The sequence below is a fragment of the Pseudorca crassidens genome, chromosome 6, assembly GCF_039906515.1.
Source record: "Pseudorca crassidens isolate mPseCra1 chromosome 6, mPseCra1.hap1, whole genome shotgun sequence".
Taxonomy (NCBI): Eukaryota; Metazoa; Chordata; class Mammalia; order Artiodactyla; family Delphinidae; genus Pseudorca; species Pseudorca crassidens.
Genome location: NC_090301.1, coordinates 13,412,087 through 13,434,374, shown reverse-complemented (window position 1 = coordinate 13,434,374; position 22,288 = coordinate 13,412,087). Strand labels below are relative to the sequence as shown.

Below are 22,288 nucleotides of genomic sequence, written 5' to 3'. Positions count from 1 at the left end.
TAAAATCCTCTTTTGAATAAATGTCTGATTTTAAAATAAATAATGTAAAAAACATGAAAGTAAATGACTTTCAATATGAGTTCTCCAGATTTGAATTTTCTTCTCCAAAAAAGTTACTGAGGGCTTCCCTGGTGGCGCAGTGGTTGAGAGTCCGCCTGCCGATGCAGGCGACACGGGTTCGTGCCCCGGTCCGGGAAGATCCCACATGCCCCGCGGCTGGGCCCGTGAGCCATGGCTGCTGAGCCTGCGCGTCCGGAGCCTGTGCTCCGCAACGGGAGAGGCCACAACAGTGAGAGGCCCGCGTACCGCAAAAAACAAACAAACAAACAAAAAAAACCAAAAGTTACTGAGCTCTGACGTCACTTTCATTTTTGGAAGGTTACTCAGCTGTAGTTAATTCCCATTTTCTCCTTCTGAAGAGTGTGACAAAGGGACTTTTAAGAGCTAATCAAATAAACAATCCGTGTTTGAAAATAACTTAATTATCATATTTAATTGAATAGTGAATTTTGTTAAGTTTTTTTGTTTGCTTGTTTGCCAAGTCAGATGCTCAGGCCTGTGTTCTGTTTATAGAATGTGGGTTTTGAAAGCCCCAAAGTCACTGGTCATTTTGACAGCCTTAATTAGTCATTTAGATTGGTAATTACCAAAATAATTGTATGAAGAAAAGCTCACTGTGGTCATCATAAATGGTGCCGTCCTTTTCAATAGACCCTCCTCCACATCCTATCGTTAAACTCTGCCATTTTGGTGTTTAACGTAGAGAGCTGCCTCGCTTCCCCAATTCTACGTGTTAGGGGAGGGGGTTGTGCTGAAACTGAATTAGGAAAACTGACTACTTTCACATTTAGCAGCACAATTAAAGGAACTTTTGATGATTCGGGTCCATTACCTCTGCTGTTCTCAGAGGCAGACACTTCCACTGCAATCCAGTTACAAATATTAACGTTTTCAAAGGCAAGTGTTTTGCTCTATAGCCACTAACTCGGTCACATTCATTACATTTTATTATTTCTACATCATTTAATGTACGTCAACATGTCAAGTCCAGCGAACACAAGCATTTCTTTCCAGCCCACTGACACTGCTGTGAATGACAAGAGGCAAACAAATCTCACTTCAGTGGGAAAAAAACCCTCTCCTTTGTAAACACGAACATTCAAATCAAGACTACAAAAGACAATGTAACAGATGTAATGCTGCAACTGCAACTACGCCATGCATATCGTGCCAGAAATGTATTTCTACAGAAGGAGAAGAATCAAATGATGCCCCTTTCAAGAGATGAAGGAGCCATTGTTTGCATAGTTTAACACACTCCATGCCAGTCCTGTCCTTGGGAAAGAATCACACTGACAGAGTGTCCAAAGTTGGTGTTACTCCCAGTATCCCACTCTGCTGAGATGTCATAAATGAAAAATTGTTCAGCAGAGCAAAAGTAACCGCAGCTCTTCTCTCGTTGAGAAACTCTTTTTAAAAACCTCTTCCTACGGCTGGTACTCTGAGATTTCCTTTCCTCTCTTTGCTCTCTCACATGGATGCTAACTGCATGTTTAATGAGATCTGCCTGTCTGCCTGGTGGACCTGTCTTCAGAACAGACTAATCGTGGGCAACACAGACTCCAGAGTCAGACTGCCTGCATGTGACTCCTGGATGCAACAATTACCAGCCATTTCATCTGGGGCAAGTTCCTAATCTCCAAGCATCTCCTTCCTCGTCTATAAAATAGGAATAGAAATCCTTCCCCATACGGTTGTCATGAGGATTAAAAGAGACTGTACGAGTCAAGTACCGGGCACACAGGATGTGCTCAATATCTTTCTATTTAATTGCATTTCTGCCACTTACCAACTAGACCGTGAAGAAGATGGCTCAAGGAACAGCATAAGCAGATACTGACAACCCTGACATTTTGAAGTCATAACTCCACTACAGTCTCTCACTGATATACACCCAGCCCACTCTCCCGACGTTCCTTAAGCACTCATTTGCAGTGGGAAGGGAGACCCCCGCCCCTTATTTTCATATAGTCAATATAGCATAAAAGTAGTGAAACTGACAAGTTCCCTTCTCTCAATGGCATTTATATTTGAAGGCAGAAAGCCTGGAAAAGAGAAATAAGAAATTAAATAAGTAGAAAGATCTCTTTAGATAGTGGTAAGAGCTATGAGGAAAGTAAAGAACAGTAATGGGTCAGAGACGTCTGTAGCAGAGGGAGGCTGGGCAAACCACTTGCAGTTGGGAATCCAAGATGACCTTCCTGAGCAGATGACATCTGAGAACCTGAGGGGCAAGGAGGAGAAGCCGTGAGGACTCCAGGGCAGAGAGAGGGCAAATGTAAGGATCCAATCATCTAATGTCCTAATTTCACAGATCAAAAAACTGAGACTCCAGAAAGGGAAGTGACTCAGCAAAGAGTCACAGAGCCAGGGCTGGAATTCTGGTCTCCAGTCTCACGGGATCTGATATTTACTACACCAACTCCCAAACTGGCCAAATGGTTCAAACTGCATGAGGGAACTTCAACTTGGACAGCCGTCGAGAGGAAAGAGTGTCCCCAGGTGGTGGTAAAGGACAGCCAATCAAAGGGGTCCCGGACCACATTAATTACAACATGTGGAAAAACCAAGGTCTTTAACTCCATGGAATCCCATCCTTAGGACATTCAAATGAGAACAAGAAAAACCATTTTTTTCTGAGAGTCAATGACTGAAAGAAAAAAGGTTCATCATTTTCTGATTCTAGCAATCAGATATTCTGATATAACCAATTATTTTCAAATAACTAAGGGTTTCAATATGATGGCAACATAAATCTTCTAAAGCAATAAGTAATCATCATTGCATGTCCTACCTGAGTTGGAGTGATTCTGCTTTCAAATTCTCTGGTAAGTGGGGTGACACTGGCCTCATCCTGGAACCCATCTTTAGGGTTATAACCAGGGTGAGAACTTCTGCAGATTCACATTGCAACTATGTCATGTACATTATAGAATTTTTTCCTTAACCTAGAAGCTTAACTTAAGTTCACTCTACAATTAAGGTGCTCGATGGAGGAGAAAACACAAAGCAAATAAGCAACGGACTTCCCTAAAGTCACTTAGCAATGAACAAATCTCATTTTTATCCTTAGGTGGTCTAAACTTTATCTTTGTCTCAAGAGACTCTTTCAAAGAGTTGCAGAATAAACCATGGTGTACTAGACCCTCACACAATTGCCTTTACCTGACAATACACTGCAAAACTATGGCTAAAATTGTAGCTTTGCGTGTGAGTGTGTATGTGTTTCTCACGTTTCAATGTGCTTACAAATCATCAGAGGATCTTATTAATATTCACATTCTGATCCAGGAGGTCAGGTATAGAGCCAGGGATTCTGCATTTCTAGTGACCAGGTGATGCCAATGCTGGCCCATGGACCACATTCTAAGGAATAAGGGTCTATCACTGCATCATGCTGCCCTTTGCGAAAAATTACAGAAGAAAGACTACCTTGTCTTTGGAGTCTCGGTACAAGTTAAAGCTGACCATGTCTAGAGCAAATGATCTTCTTTTATCTTATGGCTCTCTTAACCTCACGGCTGATCATGTTTTCCTCTTTGACTGGGTTCTCTAGGATGCACCCTTAGCCAGACTACAGGACTTAATGGTTAGGCGTTTTGTATACGATCGTACTCCACTGACCTACTCCTGACTACATCTACCTAACACTGCTTTTTGTTGTTGCTAATATTGCTTTTTACCTCCTCACTATATTTTTCGTTGCTGCTATGTTACATGCATCTTTGTAAGACACTTGGAATCACTCCTTTGAATAAGATAGTGTGTGAGAAAAGAATCTCAACACAACCCAGTCACATGGAAGTATGTATCGTCAAGGACACATGATGCATTGGAAAATTTCAGGCCCTTGCTTGGAGTGGGTGAAGTGACTGAGAATGGAGAAGCAGCCAGTCCTGGGAGAGAAGTGGACTTGAGAAGAATGAACTCCGCCCTCTTTCACAATTCACTTATGGCTTTGCCAGATAGATGGCATGGGGTTAGCTAAGTAAGTTCATGTTTTAAGGACTTAACCACTGAGCTCCGGTTGCCTTGGGAAGATCTATTATTAACATGGGTAACTGGAACAGCCTCTCCTGTGGCTTCTAACCTCAGAGGAAAACTGAAGCGACCCCTCACGGGTACTCTGAAATGCCAGTAGGAAGGACAGAGTTCTTCTTCCTTAGGTAGAGCTACCCATCAAAAGGCAACATTAACCAAAGTAAAATCCTTGTGTCTTCCCACTTAGAGATGCCATTGGAAGCAGCTACAAAACTGGTTGCTATTCAGGATGGAAAAGAGGTCCCATGTCAGTTACTTAACTCAGAGCAAGGTATTAACCCTATGAGTCTCAGTGGCCTCCTCTGTAATCTGTAACTATAATGACTTCCTCATAGGATTGCTCTGAGAATTAAATAAAACAATGCTGTGTCAGGCACTTTGTAGGTTCTCAGCAAATGGTTTATTATATAACAACTATTACTGCTCTCTTTTTTTATGCTAGGCCTTAGAGAAAAAGGTTGTAAAGAAAGAGACAGACGAAAATGTTTATTCATTCACTTTTTGACCCATGTAAAAGTTCTCTAGAGCCCACCGTTGTTACCATGTATTTTTAAAGTTACCTCTGCAATGCCCTTGAGAAGTCAAAAACCTGAGTTGATACAGTCAATAATAACATTCAACCTTGATCTTGTAAACTAAGTTTGTGTTGAGTTCTTCACCGGGCTAGGGACTTTCCTCATTTGAAAACATAAACGTGGGATTGGGATTTGTGCTAAAGCCTGTGACTTCTGCTAAAATGTAAACACCCTTGTTATGAAGAACCCTGTCAAAAAAAACTGGAACAGAACAAGACGGTGCTGGGAATGCCAAACTAACAGGCCTCTGCTTTGCCTACTGCTTTCATTCTAGACACTGACAGCAAAACAAGTGTTTCATTTTTCTTCAATATCACTTCCCACATCATTTCACTGACTCTTACTCCAGGCATAGGAGTTTTTGGAAATTCTAGTATCTCCCACTCAATTTCTTAAAACCCTCTTACTCTCAACTATTAAATATCACAAAGTTCAGAGGGAAGGAAAGTCTTCCTTCTAAGAATTCCTCCTGCCCCTGTAAACATGTTTCCATATTCATAGCTTCTCAACCAGAAATCTTCAGTCGGTCAAAGGTTCTGCTTATTCAAAGCTGCCTAAAATATTAAAAGGAGTACCACTGGGGAACAGAGGTAGTTAGGAAACACCAAATCAAAGCAAGGATATGGAATCTGGGGGAATACTGAATCAATACTCTCCTCTCTTAGCCTTTCTGGGTGGGGAGGGAGAAAACACACTGATTAAGTACAGTTGCTTTTAGCAGGATGTTTCCTTTTTAAAAGAAATTAATAAATTTGGATACAATTCAAACATAAGTTGCAGAGCAATTTTTGTGTAACAGCAGAGTAAATGTCCTAAAGAATACATGTAAATAAAGTGGTATGTTCTCATCTAGGAAACACATAAAAGGCATTAGGCAAAAATTGACCAAATGATTAGTTGGTGTTTGGCAAACCTCCATCTGCCTCTGTGTTTCCTTCCCATCATCTGACCCTAGTTAGTTCTTAGCCTCTCTGTTACTCAGTCTTCCATTCCTGTGACCCACCCAATCATGTTCCAGAAATAAAAGTCCGTATCTCTCAAACAAATATAATATATATGCGGAAAAAAGCACCAATCCTATGTTTATAGCTTAATCAACTGTAGAAAGCTATTTAGATGAACTAATTCATGTGAAAGTACAAATGCACTTCACACATTTTTAAAAGAAGAGCTTCTTAGCAAAAAAGAATCTCTAATTAGTGGCATTACAACTTTGTGGCCAAGACAGTAGTATATTCAACCAAAAAAAAATAAAACACTCAAGCCCTGACATGAGAGAAATGTTCCTCATCATTTTTGAACTGAGATTCTGCGATACACAAGTTTGCTTTGTGGGACTACTATGAAAGGGGGGCGGTCAGGAAATACTTAAGCTGTGCTTGATCCTGAGATTGGCCTTGGCATGAGTTGTGATTCATTTGTTTTCTATGAAAAAGTTTTAGGATAACTAAGGAGGAAATATTTCTGTTTTCAAAATCTATGGCTTTTGCTCATAATTGTTCTGTATTGTTCTCACTTTTTTTCTTTTTTTTTTCCAACAACTTCATTGAGAGACCTTTGACATATGAAAATTGTATATACTTAAGGAGTACACTTTGATGTTTTGATGTATCATGCGAAGATCACCATGATCAAGTTAAATGACTTATCCGTCACCTCTACCTAGTTACCATTGTGTGTGTGTGTGTGTGTGTGTGTGTGTGCGTGTGCGTGTGTGTTGGGAAGATTTAAAGATCTATCGTCTTAGCAAATTTCAAGTGTACAATACAGTGTTTTCAACTATTGTCACCACGTTGTACATTGGAGCTCCAGGACTCATTCATCGTGCAGAGGTGACCAATCTGTACCCTTTGATGACCATCTCCTCATTTCCCCTTCTGCTCCCCTCCCCACTCCAGCAACCACTGTTCTACTCTCTGCATCTATGAGTTTTACCGTTTTAGATTCCACACATACGTGAGTTCATGTAGTATTCGTCTTTCTGTGTCTGACTTATCTCACTTAATATAATGTACAAAAATGGCAGGATTTCCTTCTATTTCCCTGTTTTTTAAGGTTAAATAATATGTGTGTGTGTATACACACACACACACCCCCAATGGAATATTATATATCCATTGTAATGGGATATCTTGGCTATTGTGTAGAATGCTGCAATGAAGTTGGGAGTGCAGATAATTTTTCATTATTATTCTTAAGAGGAATGTAGAATAAGGCGGGTCCTCACTAGGAGTCTGCCTGCATATGAGCTACTACAGTGCCTTGGGTTAAAACTAAGATCAAGATTGCTGTGGAATCCACCTCTACTTTCCTCAGCAACTGCCCTGAAAGTAGGCCCCCCGGTAAATGCCCTCACTCAGCATCCCTTCGTTCTCTGATCTCCATAATCCAAACACATTTTGAAGATTTCCTGTCCTATTATGTGTATGTTTGTATGATATATATGTATTTATATATATTTATATTTATATTTTCGGTCCCCAAAAGAGAGATTTCAGAAAGGGTACTGTATGAATCCAGCAGTGAGACAGGTTTTCTCAGCAAGACTTTCTAGTGTGTCTCAAATATTTTTTCAGTAGATGACAGCTTGCTCCAATACACACTATTCCACTTCCTGTACTGAAGTGGGCTACCCATTATCTTCTTCCCCCAGACTATTCATTTTCTCCCTTGACAACCAGGATTTGAGGACTTGAAGCAACAAACACAAAGAGTCTTAAGGCAGTGGATCAATGTAAGCTAAGCTTCATCTTCACTGCACAGTCCCATTACAAGGTTTTAGGTTCCAAAGGGATGCTCTGCCCCACAGACTCCCACTGCGTTTGGGTGCCAACTCAGAGAATGCCTCAATTTCCAGTTTCCCTTTAAGAGTTAACTGATGGGACGGATGCCAGGCACATAAGTCCGTGCTGCCAGAATCGCTGCCCAAGCTGCCTGACTAGATGGGTAAGATCCTTTGATATGTCTTGGCAAGAGCTGGCTCCAGGGTGTTGGCCACGGTGCTGAAGTGAGGGGAGGGGGGCAGGGACACCTTTCCCGCGAATCACCCCTTCCCCCAACTCTTTTTAAGACACTGGGCTTATTCATTTTGACAAGATACCCTAGGATTTCAAATCTGACATCAGTTTGGAGAAAGTAATGTGTATGTCCGCGTACAAAGGTATCTAGGATACATATTCTTTAGAGAAAAGTCGAGTGCTCCAAAAACTCTAGGAGAACCCCGTTAAAAATAAAACAAAAATCAAAAACAACATTTAGGGCTGTTTATTCCAATTGAATGCTACTTATTTCTGTGCACTTGTCTACCAGATCATTACTGAGATTTGGTAAAATGAATCAACTGCAAAATAAAGTTCTCTTAAAGCAAATGGCAGACAATGACAAAGCCACCATCCTGAATAATCATTCCAAAGTGAAAATTACGTTCTATGCATGCCTAAGGATTTTACTATCTCTATTTTTACTCTAGCTGAAACTTTTTTTCAAATGTTCTTTTTGACCGATTATCCTTCCTGCCTTGAAAATGTGCATGCTGATATCAGGACCAGGGCAGCCCCTGGCACAGGGTCTGCTAACAGTTAAATCCCCTCTGGGTGCCTGCAGACTGCAGCCAGTGGTAAGTGAAAGAGAAGGCACCCTGGCCACTGACTCCTGACTCATTTCACACTCCAATCACCCTCACCCTCTTGGGCATCTGATGCCTCTTTCCTCTGCCAGGCAATTAGCTTCCGTTCTGTTCAACTTTCCAACCTCTGGCTTTAGAGAAAAGTCCTGGCTGTGGGAACTGGCTCTGGGCAGCTCTTGGCTCCCTCCTGATGGGTGACTTGCAAGAGTAACACTTTCTTTGACACTCTTAAAAGAAGCCGTTTAATTCCTAATGATGTTTCCTGGCAAAAAGTAAAATGAAACCCACAACGTGGGATTCCGGTCCAGCAAAGGCAGGCCAAGAGTGTCGCTGCTGAACCCAAGTCTTGCTTTAAGTCTGTTCCCACTCGCTTCCCTTTCCCACAAGAGTTCATTTTTCTTCCTCCTGACACTTCCAACCCGGAGTGTGACACCTACTGGAACTTACGAACATCTGGGGAGGTATGGATATGATTTGGGCATCAGATGAGAACGCCTGGCTGCTGCCCCAGGGATTTCCCGCGGAAATCACCCGGCTCTCTTAGAAGGCGTTTCAATAAGGAAGTAACCAGTAAAGTTGGCGGGAGAACCCTGCGAACATCTTAGAAAAATACCAGGAACCACTGGATACTTAACGACCCACGTCTCCTCCAGGCTAGTTCCCTCAGCCCTTTCTGGACTCCTATAAAGCGGTTTGTGGGTTTTTACCCCGTGGAGGGAGGGAGGTGAGAAGGGCATTTATTTCCGCGAGAGCGTTCAGGTGAGGTTGCCAGCTTTAGCCCGGGCGAGGACCTCGGATCACACCCTCTCCTCCTGCGCCCTAGTCGCCAGGGGTGAAGGGGGCGCGGAGACCCGAGGACCGAGGGGTTCCGCTCCGTACACTATCCACCCCTCGGGTCTCTGGCACCCCACAACCTAACGCCCACGGGGTTCGCGATGCGTTCCCGTCACCTCCTCACACCCCCAAACCCAGGCATATCCTCTCCCACGCTGCGCTTCTGCTGCCCGCGCGGCTGATCCTCTGAGCGTCCCCGGTCCCCAAACGTGCCCCCGGTCCTCACGCGTTGGTGCCGCTGCCTCGCAGAGGTGGCGCTGGCGGCCCCGGGCGAGGCGGCGGCGGAGGCCGTGCGGGGGCGGGGGAGCCGGGAGGCGGCAGGGAACCGGGCGCCGAGGGCTCCGGGAGGCCGGGCTCGGGCCCCCAGCAGCCCGGGGCGCACGGGGAGGCGCGGAGGACGCGCTGCACTCACCCGCTGCTGCTGCCGGCTGCTGACAGCCACCGCGGCGGCGGACGCGGCGCTGTGCCGGAGTTCGGCCGCCTGCCCGGGTCGCAGCAGGCTCCGGGTGAACCTGCGGGTCCGCTCGCTGGCCATCCCCCGTCGCGGGCCCGGAGCGCGCGTCCCGCCGCCCTCGCCGGCGCCGACCTCCTCTACCCACCGCCGTTCAGGAAGCGGAACTCGGAGCCTCCCCCCGCCCCCCCCCCCCGCCTTCCTCGCTCTACTCGCAAGAGGCGGGTTTTTCTCTCTGACACCCCCCACCCCCTGCGCTCCGCCGAAGCTTCGCGACGACTTTCCAAACTCTGCGCTCCTGCGGGCGCGCGCGGCCAACTCGGCAGGCGGCCCCGACCCGGCTGCTGCGCCTCTGGAGTGGGGACCGCGGGACGCGCGTGGGGCGGCTCCAGCCCGCGCCAACCCCCGGCCTCAGCCGGCCACCCGCGACTGTGCCCGCAGCCCCCAGGACCGGCGTGTGGCGGGGGAGGGGCGCGGGGCGGCGGCGGCCGCGGGGCTCCGGGCGGGGCCTGCCCACCGCCCTCGTGCCCATTTGGAGGCTCCTTGCGGCGCTGGAGCTCTGGCCGCGTTGGTTTCGCCCCGACTTTCCGGGGCTGGCGAGAGGGCGCGGGCAGAGCTCAGTTCGCCCTTCCAGCCTTGGAATCGGATCAGAGGCTTATAAACGGTCTGGTGGCTGGGATCTCTGCAGCATCTCCCGAGCCAGGCTTTCAAAGTCTCCTTTGCCCAAAGTCCTCACTCAGGGCCTTGGAATAAGCTTGCAAGTTCATAGATGCCTCAACCAGTATTCATGAAACGCCTACTATGTGCCAGTGCACGTTGTTCTGGAAACTGGGCTAAGAGGGGGAACCTACCAGCCCCACCTTAAGGCTGTGAGGGGCTGATGAGGTTTTTGAGCTTGGGGTAGGAGGCAGCAGATAACCAAGTTAATAAAAGAATACAAGTACGTGAACAAGGGAGTTTCAGATAATACAAGCTAGAAACCAATAAATCAGGGTAATTAATGTGAGGTAAGAAGCTGGGGAGTATCACATAGGGTGAACTGGCTAGAACTGACGGTGGCCTTCCCAGGTGGTGTGGGTCAGGCATGCGGGTGGACTTATTTGTGTTGTTTTTCTTCTGCCACTTTTGCCACACATGCATCTGGCCTGCACATTGTCCCTAGCTCTCTGATTAAAGTCTTCTGAGAATTCTCATCCTGAGTCACACCCCAGGGTGGTTCTCCAACTCCATGTGGGGCCGGGAGTCGGGAAGAGCAGCCCCCGCCCCTAGGATACCAGTCTGAAGAGATTCAGGGCAGCCACTCCAAGTATTCTAGGTTTTTCTTAACAGCTTTTTATAAATCTGTGACCCTGACGTTTTTCCCAAGCCAATATATAGTTTTAACACAAGGTTGCATTTGGGTATAAAGAACTCTTAAGTGGCTGATAGATGCACTTGAGTCAGCTCTCTGATGTCTGGGATTCAGTTAGCCAGAGGTACTGGTGTGGCATCATTTCAGCACATTCTATTTAGAAATCGTGACGGACAGAGGCTCTGGAAGATTTGGGACGTGCCATATGAAACACTGGTCGGCTCTACTATACCCTTCATAGCAAACTACTGTGTCTTGCGTTATATGCTTTCACACTGGTACCCAATATGTGACCAAGGTCACCTTTAAGGGTAAGCAAAGTAGGTGGTTGCCTTGTGGTGACACACAAGATCTCTATGGGAGTATCTCCCTCCAGCCACACCCTCCTCCAACAGGTGTGCCTTGTGGTGATGCTTTCAAATGCATACTTTCTTGAGAGAGATAGTTCATTAAGCACTTTTGAAAGAACTTGAGCTTCCCAAGAAGAGGTATCTAGTCTTTCTCCATGGTTTCAGAACACAGGAGTTGCTCGCTGATATTGATTTGCGGATGACTTTCCCAAGGGTTCGATGGGCTGGTGCAGTCTGAGAGCTGAGTGCCTGAGGTAGAGACAGACAGAACGGTGTGCTGGAAGGGAAGGCTGGCGTACCTGAAAATTCCTCAGAATGTGTCCTTGGTATGACAAGCAAGGCACTGAGCTGCTTCAAAACACCGAGATCCCACGCAACCCATTCTTTAAGAGTATCAAGTAACAGAAAATCACTCGCCCATCTTTTATTACCGCAAACTTCGCTTTCTCCAGCTTCAGGGGGTTACCCAGAGCACTGGTGTGAGAGGATTTGATGAACAGATGCCTATTTGTCCTACCCTTACCCTGTATGATGTTCACTCCATGGGTCACACTGAGAAGGAGGGTAAATGTAAGTGACCTTTACACTCAGGACATTTCAATAACGGCCCTTGACAGTCATGTAGCTTTTAGTTAAGCTGCCTTCTGGATTTCAAGGATAGAGTACTGAGTGTCTGCATAGACACACACATTCTTTGCTGCAGAGACACAACTTCAGGTCTGCTAATTTGGGATTCTCTGACTCTTTGCTGGTCACCCATCTCTCAGTTCCCTAGAGAGACATGGCTAAGATGCTTTGTAAAGGCAAACCTATGAAAGTGCCGTGAAGATCCTAATTAATGTAACCTATGCACTTGGGTGATTATGCTGTGTCGGTGTAGTTTCATTAGTTGTAACAAATGTACCACTCTGGTGGGGGGATGTTGATAATGGCAGAGGTTTTACAGGTGGGGAGGTAGGGGGAGATCTCTGTATTTTTTTCTTTATTTTGCTGTGAATTTAACACTGCTCTAAAAACAAAAGTTAAAAAAAACAAAAACAAAGAAAGCAATGTAACACAACAATGAAAAGACAAATAGCCCAATGGAAGAATGGGCAAAGGATTTGATCATACATTTCTCCAAAGAAGATATGTAAATAGACAATGCTCAATATCATTAGTCATCAGAGAAATGCAAATCAAAGCCACAGTGAGATACCATAACGAGATACCACCCCACGAGGAGGGTCATAATGAAAATATGGAAAATAGCAAGTGTTGGGGAGATGTGGAGAAATTGGAACCCTTGTGCTTTGGTAGTAGGGATATAAAATGGCACAGCGGCTTTGGAAGCCATTTGGCTGTTCGATAAAATGGTAAACATGGAGTTACCGTGTGACCCAGCAATTCCACTACTAGAGAAATGAAGACATATATTCACATAAAAAGTTGTATTATACAAGAATGTTCACAGCAGCCTTATTCGTAATAGCTAAGAAGTGGAAAAAACTTAGATATCCACCAATTGAATGGATAAACAAAATGCAGTATGTCCATACAATGGAGTATTTTTTAGCAATAAAGAAATGAAGTATTGGTATGTGCTACAATGTGGATGAACCATGAAAACATTATGCGAAGTGAAAGAAGGTAGCCACAAAAGATCACACACTTATGATACCCTTTTTAACGAAATGCCCAGGATTGGCAAATCTAGAAACAGAAAATAGATTAGTGGTTGACTAGGGCTGGAGGCGGTTGGGGGAAGGTGGGGAGTGACAGCTAATGGGTACACAGTCTCTTTGGGGTATGGTGAAAATGTTCTAAAATTAATCGTGTGGGAGGTTGCACAAGAAACATTTCAGTTATTGCCTTTGGGAAGGGGAACTTGACAGCTGGCGGACAGGAGTGTCGATATATGTCAATGCACATGTTAATATATACGCCCTGTGTGCTTATTGGATTTTGTATCACATGTGTAATAACCTATTCACAAACTAATAAGTAAAATAATATTTTACAGAAGAAATTACAATGAAACGACAAAAGGTATTAACTACAGATTCCATAAAAATTTTTAAAGTAAGTCATGAAGTGACAAATTTTGTTCAATGACCTTAAACTTCAATCTTTTACTGTTCCATATTTCCTAGTATTTAGAACACATAGCCTGCAATCAAGTTTTATCAAGTTCTGATTCTCCTCTTTATTTGAGGTGGCATGGACCAAGCCATTTAATAGGAAAGAAATGACCCCACTTTCAATGGTAGACATTTACGGACTCTCAACTCTGGACAGGATCTCAACGTAAGCCATGGGGGCAGGGAGCAAAGCAAATGGTCTCTGCCTTCAGATAACTTAATTTCAAATAGAGAAACTGATATAAAACACTAGTGAGGGGTGGAGGGTAATATTCTGGAAATGGAGTCTCTCAGATAGGACCCGTATTAACGTTTTATATTTTATATTCTTAGAGCTCTAAGATTGAAAACATTCGTCTCAATAATATGGGATTTTCTGGTGCTTCCTCCCTCCCTCCCCCTCTCCCTCTCTCCTTCCCTCTTCCTTCCTTCCTTCCTTCCTTCCTTCCTTTCTACCTTCCTTCCTTCCTTCTTTCCTTCCTGCCTGCCTTCCTTTCCTTCTTTAAAGCTCAGGCACTCTCCCTCCTTATTCAAAAGCATCAATGGCTTTCTTAAGATGCAGTAAGCACTGATTAGCTGCCCTGGTACAGTTTGAAACTCTGTACAACTAGAAAAATGAAATTGTCAATAGTCCTCTCCTATCATCCTTCTCCGTGACTTTGCCCAGGGCTGATTACACTAGTCTTATGAGTAAGGAAAGCTCTCAGGAACTTTAGCAGTAATAAGTATAAAAGTGAAAACTGTACTATCTTTACTGTATCTAGAGATACAACAGATACAATAGTGTGAAAATTCCATTAGTTGTTAGTCCAGGAGTCTGAAGACCTGGGTGTGAGTCCAGGTTTTGGTACTCAGAGATTGTAGAAACTAGGACAATACCCCTTGTACTAATTCCATGGCATTAAGCCACCTTTCCTAAGAGATACCAAGTCTACTGCACCCTAGGTGTCAGCCTGGCCATCAGCCTGTCTCAAGGTTTCAAGGTCTCAAACCATTTAAAGTTTGCCTAATGTTACACAGTCTACAAAATATAGTCACTATTTCATTTGATTTTAAAATAATTCATCCTAAAAGGCAGATGAAGCATGAAATATTGCCCCCACTGTCCATAAGACAAAACTGAGAGATAATTTAATAACATTGAAATTAGAAGGAGGAGCATTTTGCTAATTAATAAAAAAAGGCTTAGGGTACAAATGTCTAAGCTAAAATTATTCTGTGATATTATCAAGACTTCCTTCCTAGTTCCCTATCTAGGGAAAAGTACATTTATCCTCTTTTTATAATAGGAAAAGAGGTCCACAGAAGTAGGTGACTTGCCATGACACTGTAGTGACTGTGATTGGGGTGGGTAAATTAAAATAATTGTATTTGGCTACTGAAAGTATAAAATTTGTCCTATTCAGCAACAAGTAAATAAAGTATCAGAATCGCAAACCAAAATATAAGAAAAATACTTTGCCATAAACATTTCTTTGTTCTCTAATATTAAGATAAAAATTAAACAATTGAATTTATTTCCAGTGGCTTTTTGTCTGAATCCTATTTCATAAGGTGCATTTTTCTTCACCTTGCCCAGGGAATATTAAAAAGCAGCAAGGAAAATGTGATTTGAGAGGTGTGATATTTATGGGCATCCATTAGTCTTTGCCAGAGCTAGAGCCATTTGACAAAGCTGAGTGCCTCCATGTTGCTTATGGGCAAAGGAATTAAATTTGATATGGATTTGTTACCGTGTTTAGAAGACAGATCACTCTTTGGAAGAAAATTTCACTTAACATAATGTGATTTGAATGTGAAACTCTCTGCTGGGCTGTATATTTTGCCCACACGCCACATGCAGAGCACAATAAGTCCACCAGAATCCTTGGGGCATATCTCAAAGAGAGGCACATACTTGAAAGGAAAGAACAGTTTGGACGGGAAACCAGTCTCTGGGTTTTCTATCCTGCTTTGGATTTAATTTGTAGTCTGGCCTTAGGGAATTAATGTCCCAGGACCTTTATTTCTCCATCTGTAAAAATTACTGAGAGGCAGATTTTGGCTTGATATGAGGAAGAAGGAAATGATTAGTAAACATAGAATGGGAACTTTTCAATTTTTTACATGCATAATTAAACCCTGTATTTATTTTATTCTTCTAGGCATTTCAATGCCCTTCTCTTATTCTTCAATATGTTGATTACTCCAGGCATTCACAATTCTCACAGAAATACAGCTTATATAACAAATTATAACATAATTATTTCTTTTACTTTTTAAAGAGAGCAACATAAAATTGAATCTGTCTTCTATTATTTCTTTGAGAATTTTGCAGCTCTATACATGAGTGAGATTGGTCATCTTTTCTTTTGTGGAAGTGACTTTATTTCATTTTGCCAGGAAGATTTCTTTAGCTTCCTGAAGTGGATTGGAGCAATTGCTGTCCCCTTCCATGGCCTACAATAATTTTTAAAACATTGGGATCATTTGGTCTCCAAAGGTTGAATAGAATCCAGCTGTGGAGCCATCTGGTCCTGGTGCATTTTTTTTAAGGGGCAATCTATAATCACTTTCAAATCTTTTCTATAGTAATTGGTCTAGGCAAGATTTACACATCTTCTTTTAATTCTTAATAATTTATGTTTTACAATGAATAGCACCCATTTTTCCAGGTTTCAAAAACATTTTGCTTTAGAATTGCACGTAGCGTTAACATATATATTCCCCCATCCTGTATTCTTTTTAATTTTATTATAAAGATTTTAAACACGTCTAAAGAGTTTCAAAAGAATACAGTGAGCACCCATCTAACCCCCAGCTATCGTGAACCATTTTAAATTAGAGAAGTCATAACCCTACGTCTTTAAGCAATTCAGCATTTCTCTCCGAAGAGTAAAAACATTCTCCCGCATAACTGCAATATCAACCTCTTAATAACTTTTATCATCCAGTTCATATTCAAATTTCTCCAGTTGTTCCCCAAACACTTTATAGCTGATTTGCCGAATCCCGAATTTAATCATAGAAGATATTTGGTTGTCTTGTCTCTTAAGTCTTTAATTTAAAACCATTCTCCTCCTCCTTTTTGATAATAACATTGACTTGTTGAAGAGACGAACTCAGTTGTGTCACTTCTTTTTACTGACATTTAATTTGTTCTTCTTTATCCAGTCTTTTCTCATTCTTAATCTTGAATTTCTTACTTTCTTCTTTTTTTCCTTAATTGTGTTCTCGAGGGGAATTAGCTATTATATTAGTCTCTTCAAGGAACTGGTCTTGAGTTTTATTAATTTGACTATGTTTTACTGTTTGTTTTTTCATTAATAGGGTGAAACTCTCTTAATCAAGACAGGAACCCCAGATATTATAGAAGGACAAAATAGTAATATTTAAATACATAAAAACTTAAATTTTCATTATGGCAAAAGAAAAAATAAAAAAGCCATAGGCAAACATAATTGGGTTAATGTTTATAATAAAAATAAACAAGAAAGGCAAATATTTCTAATATCCAAAGATCTCAACTGACAAGATAAATACCTGAAATAGGCAAATTCCTAAGAGAGAAACTCTGAATTAGAAAAGGAAAGAAAATCTATTCGAATTTTTTGCCCATTTTAAATTAGGTTGTCAGCCTATCTCATTCATTTTAAAGTCTAATTTATATATTCTGGATATAAGTCAAATATTTACGTATATATATAGTTTGTTGTTTTCACTACTGGATGTTGCTAACAGTAATCAGAAGTCATGGCATCATTTACCATTTTCTTCATCTAGTAAAGAGAGTGTTACACCAAATATACACCTAACAAATACCAAGTGATTATTTAAAAGAGATAAAGGATGTGTTTTGTTTCCTAATAGGCAGCCTCAGAAAGAAACATACTAATATTTAATCTATGCTTATAAAGATTTTCAAAGCATTAATTCTATACCCTGATTAGGTGGGTTGAAGACAGTTGGAGGAAATATGCTCTTGGTGCATATAATTGATGTAAAGAAACTATTTTATTTCCAGGAAATTCTTCTTTTAAAAAAGTCTATGCAACATTGTCACTGTCTTTTCCCAGGCATGTGGTTTTGGTGTGTAGTTGCATTTGCACTAACCCATTTCCTGTGTGTATGCTCTGCTTTACCCTTGCCCTTGATGTGTCAAATAGAAGTGAAATAGAAATATAACACCATTGCCCAGAGCTCAGTTTTTGAAAAAGGAGAAGGCAGAGGGAGAAAAACAATGCAAACTGTGCACGCGTTTCCAAAGCCTGAAACAAAATTGGCAGTTTGACGAGTACTGAAGATGCCTATTCAAATGAAAGTCAGTGGGCTTTTGTTCTTCCCCATGTGATCACTAGAATTTATTAATATGACTAGATTAGGATTTTTCATAGCTTTATCTTCTAGCATTTTCTCATGTATAGACTTGAAAATGTATTTCTGTTCTGAGCTAATCGTGAATCTTCTCCCCTTTCTCCTTGTTTGTTTATTTGCTAGAGGGACAAAAAGAAGAAAATAGTTATTTTTATAAAGTTTTTAAAGCAATAGGAGAATTATTATGCAACTAGTCTAAAAAAATCCTAATAAAGTCAAAGTACTTTTTGTATATTTTTAAAGGGTACTATTAGCATCATCATGTGCGTAAAGCTCCAAGCTCACGTTAACAAGAGCTTGTTCCCTAACACCTGCCAAGTACCCTATCTTCTGTTAAAGAGATGCTTGGGTGGGAGCTACTTGAAAGCGTCTGAATATGACTCTTGAAGATCAATAACGTATTTCATAAAGATGTCAGGTTTTTACTACACTTTTTTTTTTCCCATTGGCTCCAACATTTATCCAACCAATGTTGATCAGTGTGATGAAGTATATCTATGAAGGCCAAACCTAGTGTTTAATACGTAAATCTACTAAGTAAGCTTTCATCTCATCGCTGGATACGTATTCTCTTGTTGGATTCCTGTTTTGGGTAGGGGTAGAGTGCCTGATATATGGATGGTGAGTCAACTGTTAAAAACCACTGGGCTATGCTTGGGGATAAGTGGATCAAGGTATTCCTGAGATTGTCAAAGTTGGAAGTGGTCACAGAAATTATCTAAGTCATGTTTGTTTGCTTTTGATTTCTTAGTTGTAGGTTTTGTTTACAGAAAGGGAGGTGAAAACTCAGAAGCTAAGTGCTGTATCTCAGATCAGCTGCTGATAAAACTACCTGGTGGCAAAGGTAGGATTGCTATCCAGATATATTTCTAGTCCAATGTTTGTTCCAATGCTATACCATGAAGCTGGAAACATGAAAGGGAGAAAATCAGAGGCTAATGACATTAAACTAAATACCATGCTTATGACGTGTTCTGGAAATAAGCACAGAGCCGCCAGAGTCATGGTCCTACCTAGAGAATTATGGAAGGGGCCAGAGAGAGACCTCAATATATTGAATTCCCTTTTGTGCCATTTTTTTTCCTGGCGCATCTCAAATTTCAAAATCACCTTCTTTAAGATGTCTTTTCTCTCTCCCAATCTGTTAGATGTCTTTTCTACATGGTCAAATAATACTTTCTGTATATTGTAGTTTTTTTGTTCACTTGTCCTCTCCTCCATTAATAATAACCATTATCAATCACTGAGTACCTACTATGTGCCAGGCACTTTGCCAGGAACTTTATGAAAGCCATGTTGAGTTCTTGAAAAACCCTCCAAATCAGGGATGAGGGTTTCCTGACTGACCAAGTTCAAACACTTAATAAACATCAGAACCAGAATGGGAAATCATATTTGCTGTGTTCCCATTCCTACATCATTTCTGTGTGTCATACTGACTAAATTCAGAGCCAGAGGACTGTGGTCATGAATACTAGACTTCTCTCATCATTCATTCCATGCACCTTCCAGTCTTTGAGGTTGGAAAGCTGAACCTGCACTTTTCAAAGTCTCTGGAATCTAGGATTCTGGATATGATGGAAGGTGTGCCAGTTAGGAGCAGTTGTAAGAGATTCGGAAGGCAGTAGTGACGTGCGTGCCGTCTTCCAGCTGCTGTGGTGGCTGGGATGCAAGGCGCGGTGTGTGTGGGGGGGTGAGTAGGTAGAAGCAGACTCAAGCACTCAGTTTTCAGTCACCAGCTTTGAGGTTTGAGAGGCAGTTGTGACAACACCTGCGGTAGCAGCCATGGAAGCTTCCTGACATCTGGATCACAGTTAGAAGGTGTATCTGTAACCTTGGACTCCATAGTCCAGGAGGGGTTCATCTTGCCTTTCCAATGATTTTGTAAAACTAAATTCCTTATTACATTTCTTTTTGCCTCAAATACCCAGAATGATATGGTGGTATTTCCCATATCTGTTGTTGTATAACAAACCACTCCAAAACCTAAAATGATTTATTTTAGGACTAAAACAACAATGATTTATTATTTTTTTTTAATTTTTGAATTTTATTTTATTTATTTTTTATACAGCAGGTCCTTATTAGTCATCAATTTTATACACATCAGTGTATACCTGTCATCCCAATTGCCCAATTAATCACACCACCATCGCTACCCCCCGCCACTTTCCCCCATTGGTGTCCATACGTTGGAATGATTTATTATTTATCATTATTGTGCAGTTGGTTGGAATCAGCTGGGCAGTTCTTCTGATGCGTTCACTCATGTGGCTGAATTCAGCTAGCAGCTCTGCTGAGGCTGGAACATCTGAGGCAGCCTCACTTGTCTGCTGAGCTGCCTTCAGACTTTTCCTTGTGGCCTCTCTTTCTACATGGTCTTTCATCACTAATCTGAGCGGGAAGCAGGAACAGGGACTGCTTAGCCACGTTAGAAATGATATAATTCTGTATCTGAGCAGGAGAAACACAAGTGTCAGAAACCTTAGAAAAATTGTAAGCCAACGTGAATAGGAGAAAGGATTGAGGTTGGAGGGAGTTTGGCCAAATCTCCCATTTTTCCCATTATAATTCTGCCAAATGAATTTTATCATCCATTTATGCTGCCAACATTTGTTTAGTATACAGTATTTGAAGTAACCATTTTAGGTGTTGGATATGGAAAAATTCTGCCCTTGAAGGAATAAATAACAGGTGACAAGAGTATGATGATAATCCAAATAGAGTGACAAAGCGTAAGTCACTAGCTGTGCTAGGCAGTCAGGAAACCAGTTTGGAAAAGTCACCCTTAAGGAAGATCTTGAAGCCTGAGTAGGAGTTTGGCAGGATGAATGTTTGTTTGCAGGAAATGGAGAATGGCATAGACTAATAAAGAATTGCCAAGACACAAACTTCTGCTTCCAGTAATGGTGGGATGTGTAGTTGAGAGTGAGGATAACTGAAAAATTGAAGTTAAATATGTGTTTGTGAGTGTGTGTGTGTGTGGTTTTATAATAAATAGACAAAAAGTCAGCAAGGATATAGATTTGAACAACATAATTAACAAAAGAGATCTATATATCTCTACATATATGTAGAGATCATTGCATCAACTACAAAACATGTATTCTTTTTTTACTAAAAATTTTTTGGAGAAGTTTTAGGTTCAAAACAAAATTGAGTGAAAAGTACAGAGTTCCCATTTACTTCCATCCCCAAAAACTCACAGACTCCTCAGCTATCAATATCCTGCATGACACTGGCACATTAATTACAACTGATGAGTCTACATTATAGTGTCAAACAGAATAGACCTAGTCAGATTGTCTGTTTCTTTTCTGCGTTTCTGAAAATTGTGTCTTACGGGGAATTGGTCAACTTCATCTAGGCTATCAAATTTGTGGACATAGAGTTGTGATCTGTAGTGATGTCTCTTCTTCCATTTCTGATATTAGTACTTTGTGTCTTCTCTTTTTTTTCTTGTCTAGCCTGGTTAGAGGCATATCAATTTTACTGATTATTTCAAAGAACCAGCTTTTGATTTTCTCTATTGATTTCCTGTTTTTAATCTCATGATTTTTATTCTTCTAGTTCTTATTATCTTTTCTTCTGTTTACTTTGTATTTAATTTACTCTTTTTTTTCTAGTTTCCTAAGATGGAAGCTTAGATTATTGATTTTAGATCTTCCTTCTTTCCTAATATAAGCAGCCAATGCTATAAATTTCCTTTTAAGCACGGCTTTTGCTGCATCCCATGAATTTTGGTAAGTTGTATTTTATTCAATGCATGTTAAAAAATACATATGGAACAGATATAAAAATTAACAGATTGGACACAAAGGAATACACAAATTATATCAAAGGATTGGAATCGTACAACATTTATTCCATTTCACAATATGAAGATAATATGAATCAATGGTAAAGTTGTAAAATTTCCATATGTTTCGAATTACAAAATATACTTCTAAATACTTGAAAAATCACAATGGAAATTAGAAAATAGGTTGAACTGATCTATAACACATATACTAAATATAAAATCTTGTGAGTTGGGGTTAGATCAGCACTTTGAGGAACATATATGTTCTTAGATACTTATATTGATTTAAAAAAATCTAAAAATTAACAAGCTAAACAGCCTTTACAAGAAATTTTTTAAAACAATAGCAAAATTAACCGAAAGAAAGTAGAAGATAGGCAATAATAAAAGTGACAGCACAAATTAATGAAAGAGAATACAAGCACATGATAAAAAGGCTTAATAAAGCCAAAAATAGTTCTTTAAAGAGAAAAAAATAAAATTGATAAGCCTCTGGAGAGATTGATCAAGTAAATAGAAGGGACACATGCTAATATTAGGGTTATAGTAAAAGCCTGTGGTAGATTATTAGAAGATATAGCAAAGAGAAAATCACTAATGACCAGAAGAAATTAAAAAGTTAATAAGAAAGCTTGTGGCAGAAACTAGAAAATTTAGATGAAATGGAAAGGTTTCTGGAAAAATATAGCTTATTGAAACTTAATAAACAAATAGGAAATCATAATA

The 22,288-nt window shown here is 41.1% G+C and overlaps 1 protein-coding gene across 2 annotated transcripts in view; it reads right to left on the bottom strand.

Moving 5' to 3' along the window:
• DOCK10 (dedicator of cytokinesis 10) overlaps positions 1-9,732 on the bottom strand; it is a 278,971-nt gene extending 269,239 nt beyond the window's left edge. For both annotated transcript variants that reach the window (XM_067740390.1, XM_067740391.1), the window contains exon 1: positions 9,548-9,732. In XM_067740390.1, coding sequence (XP_067596491.1) covers positions 9,548-9,670 — 123 coding nt within the window. In that variant the 5' untranslated portion in view covers positions 9,671-9,732. The remainder of the gene's footprint in view (positions 1-9,547) is intronic.
• Positions 9,733-22,288: the final 12,556 nt, after the last annotated feature.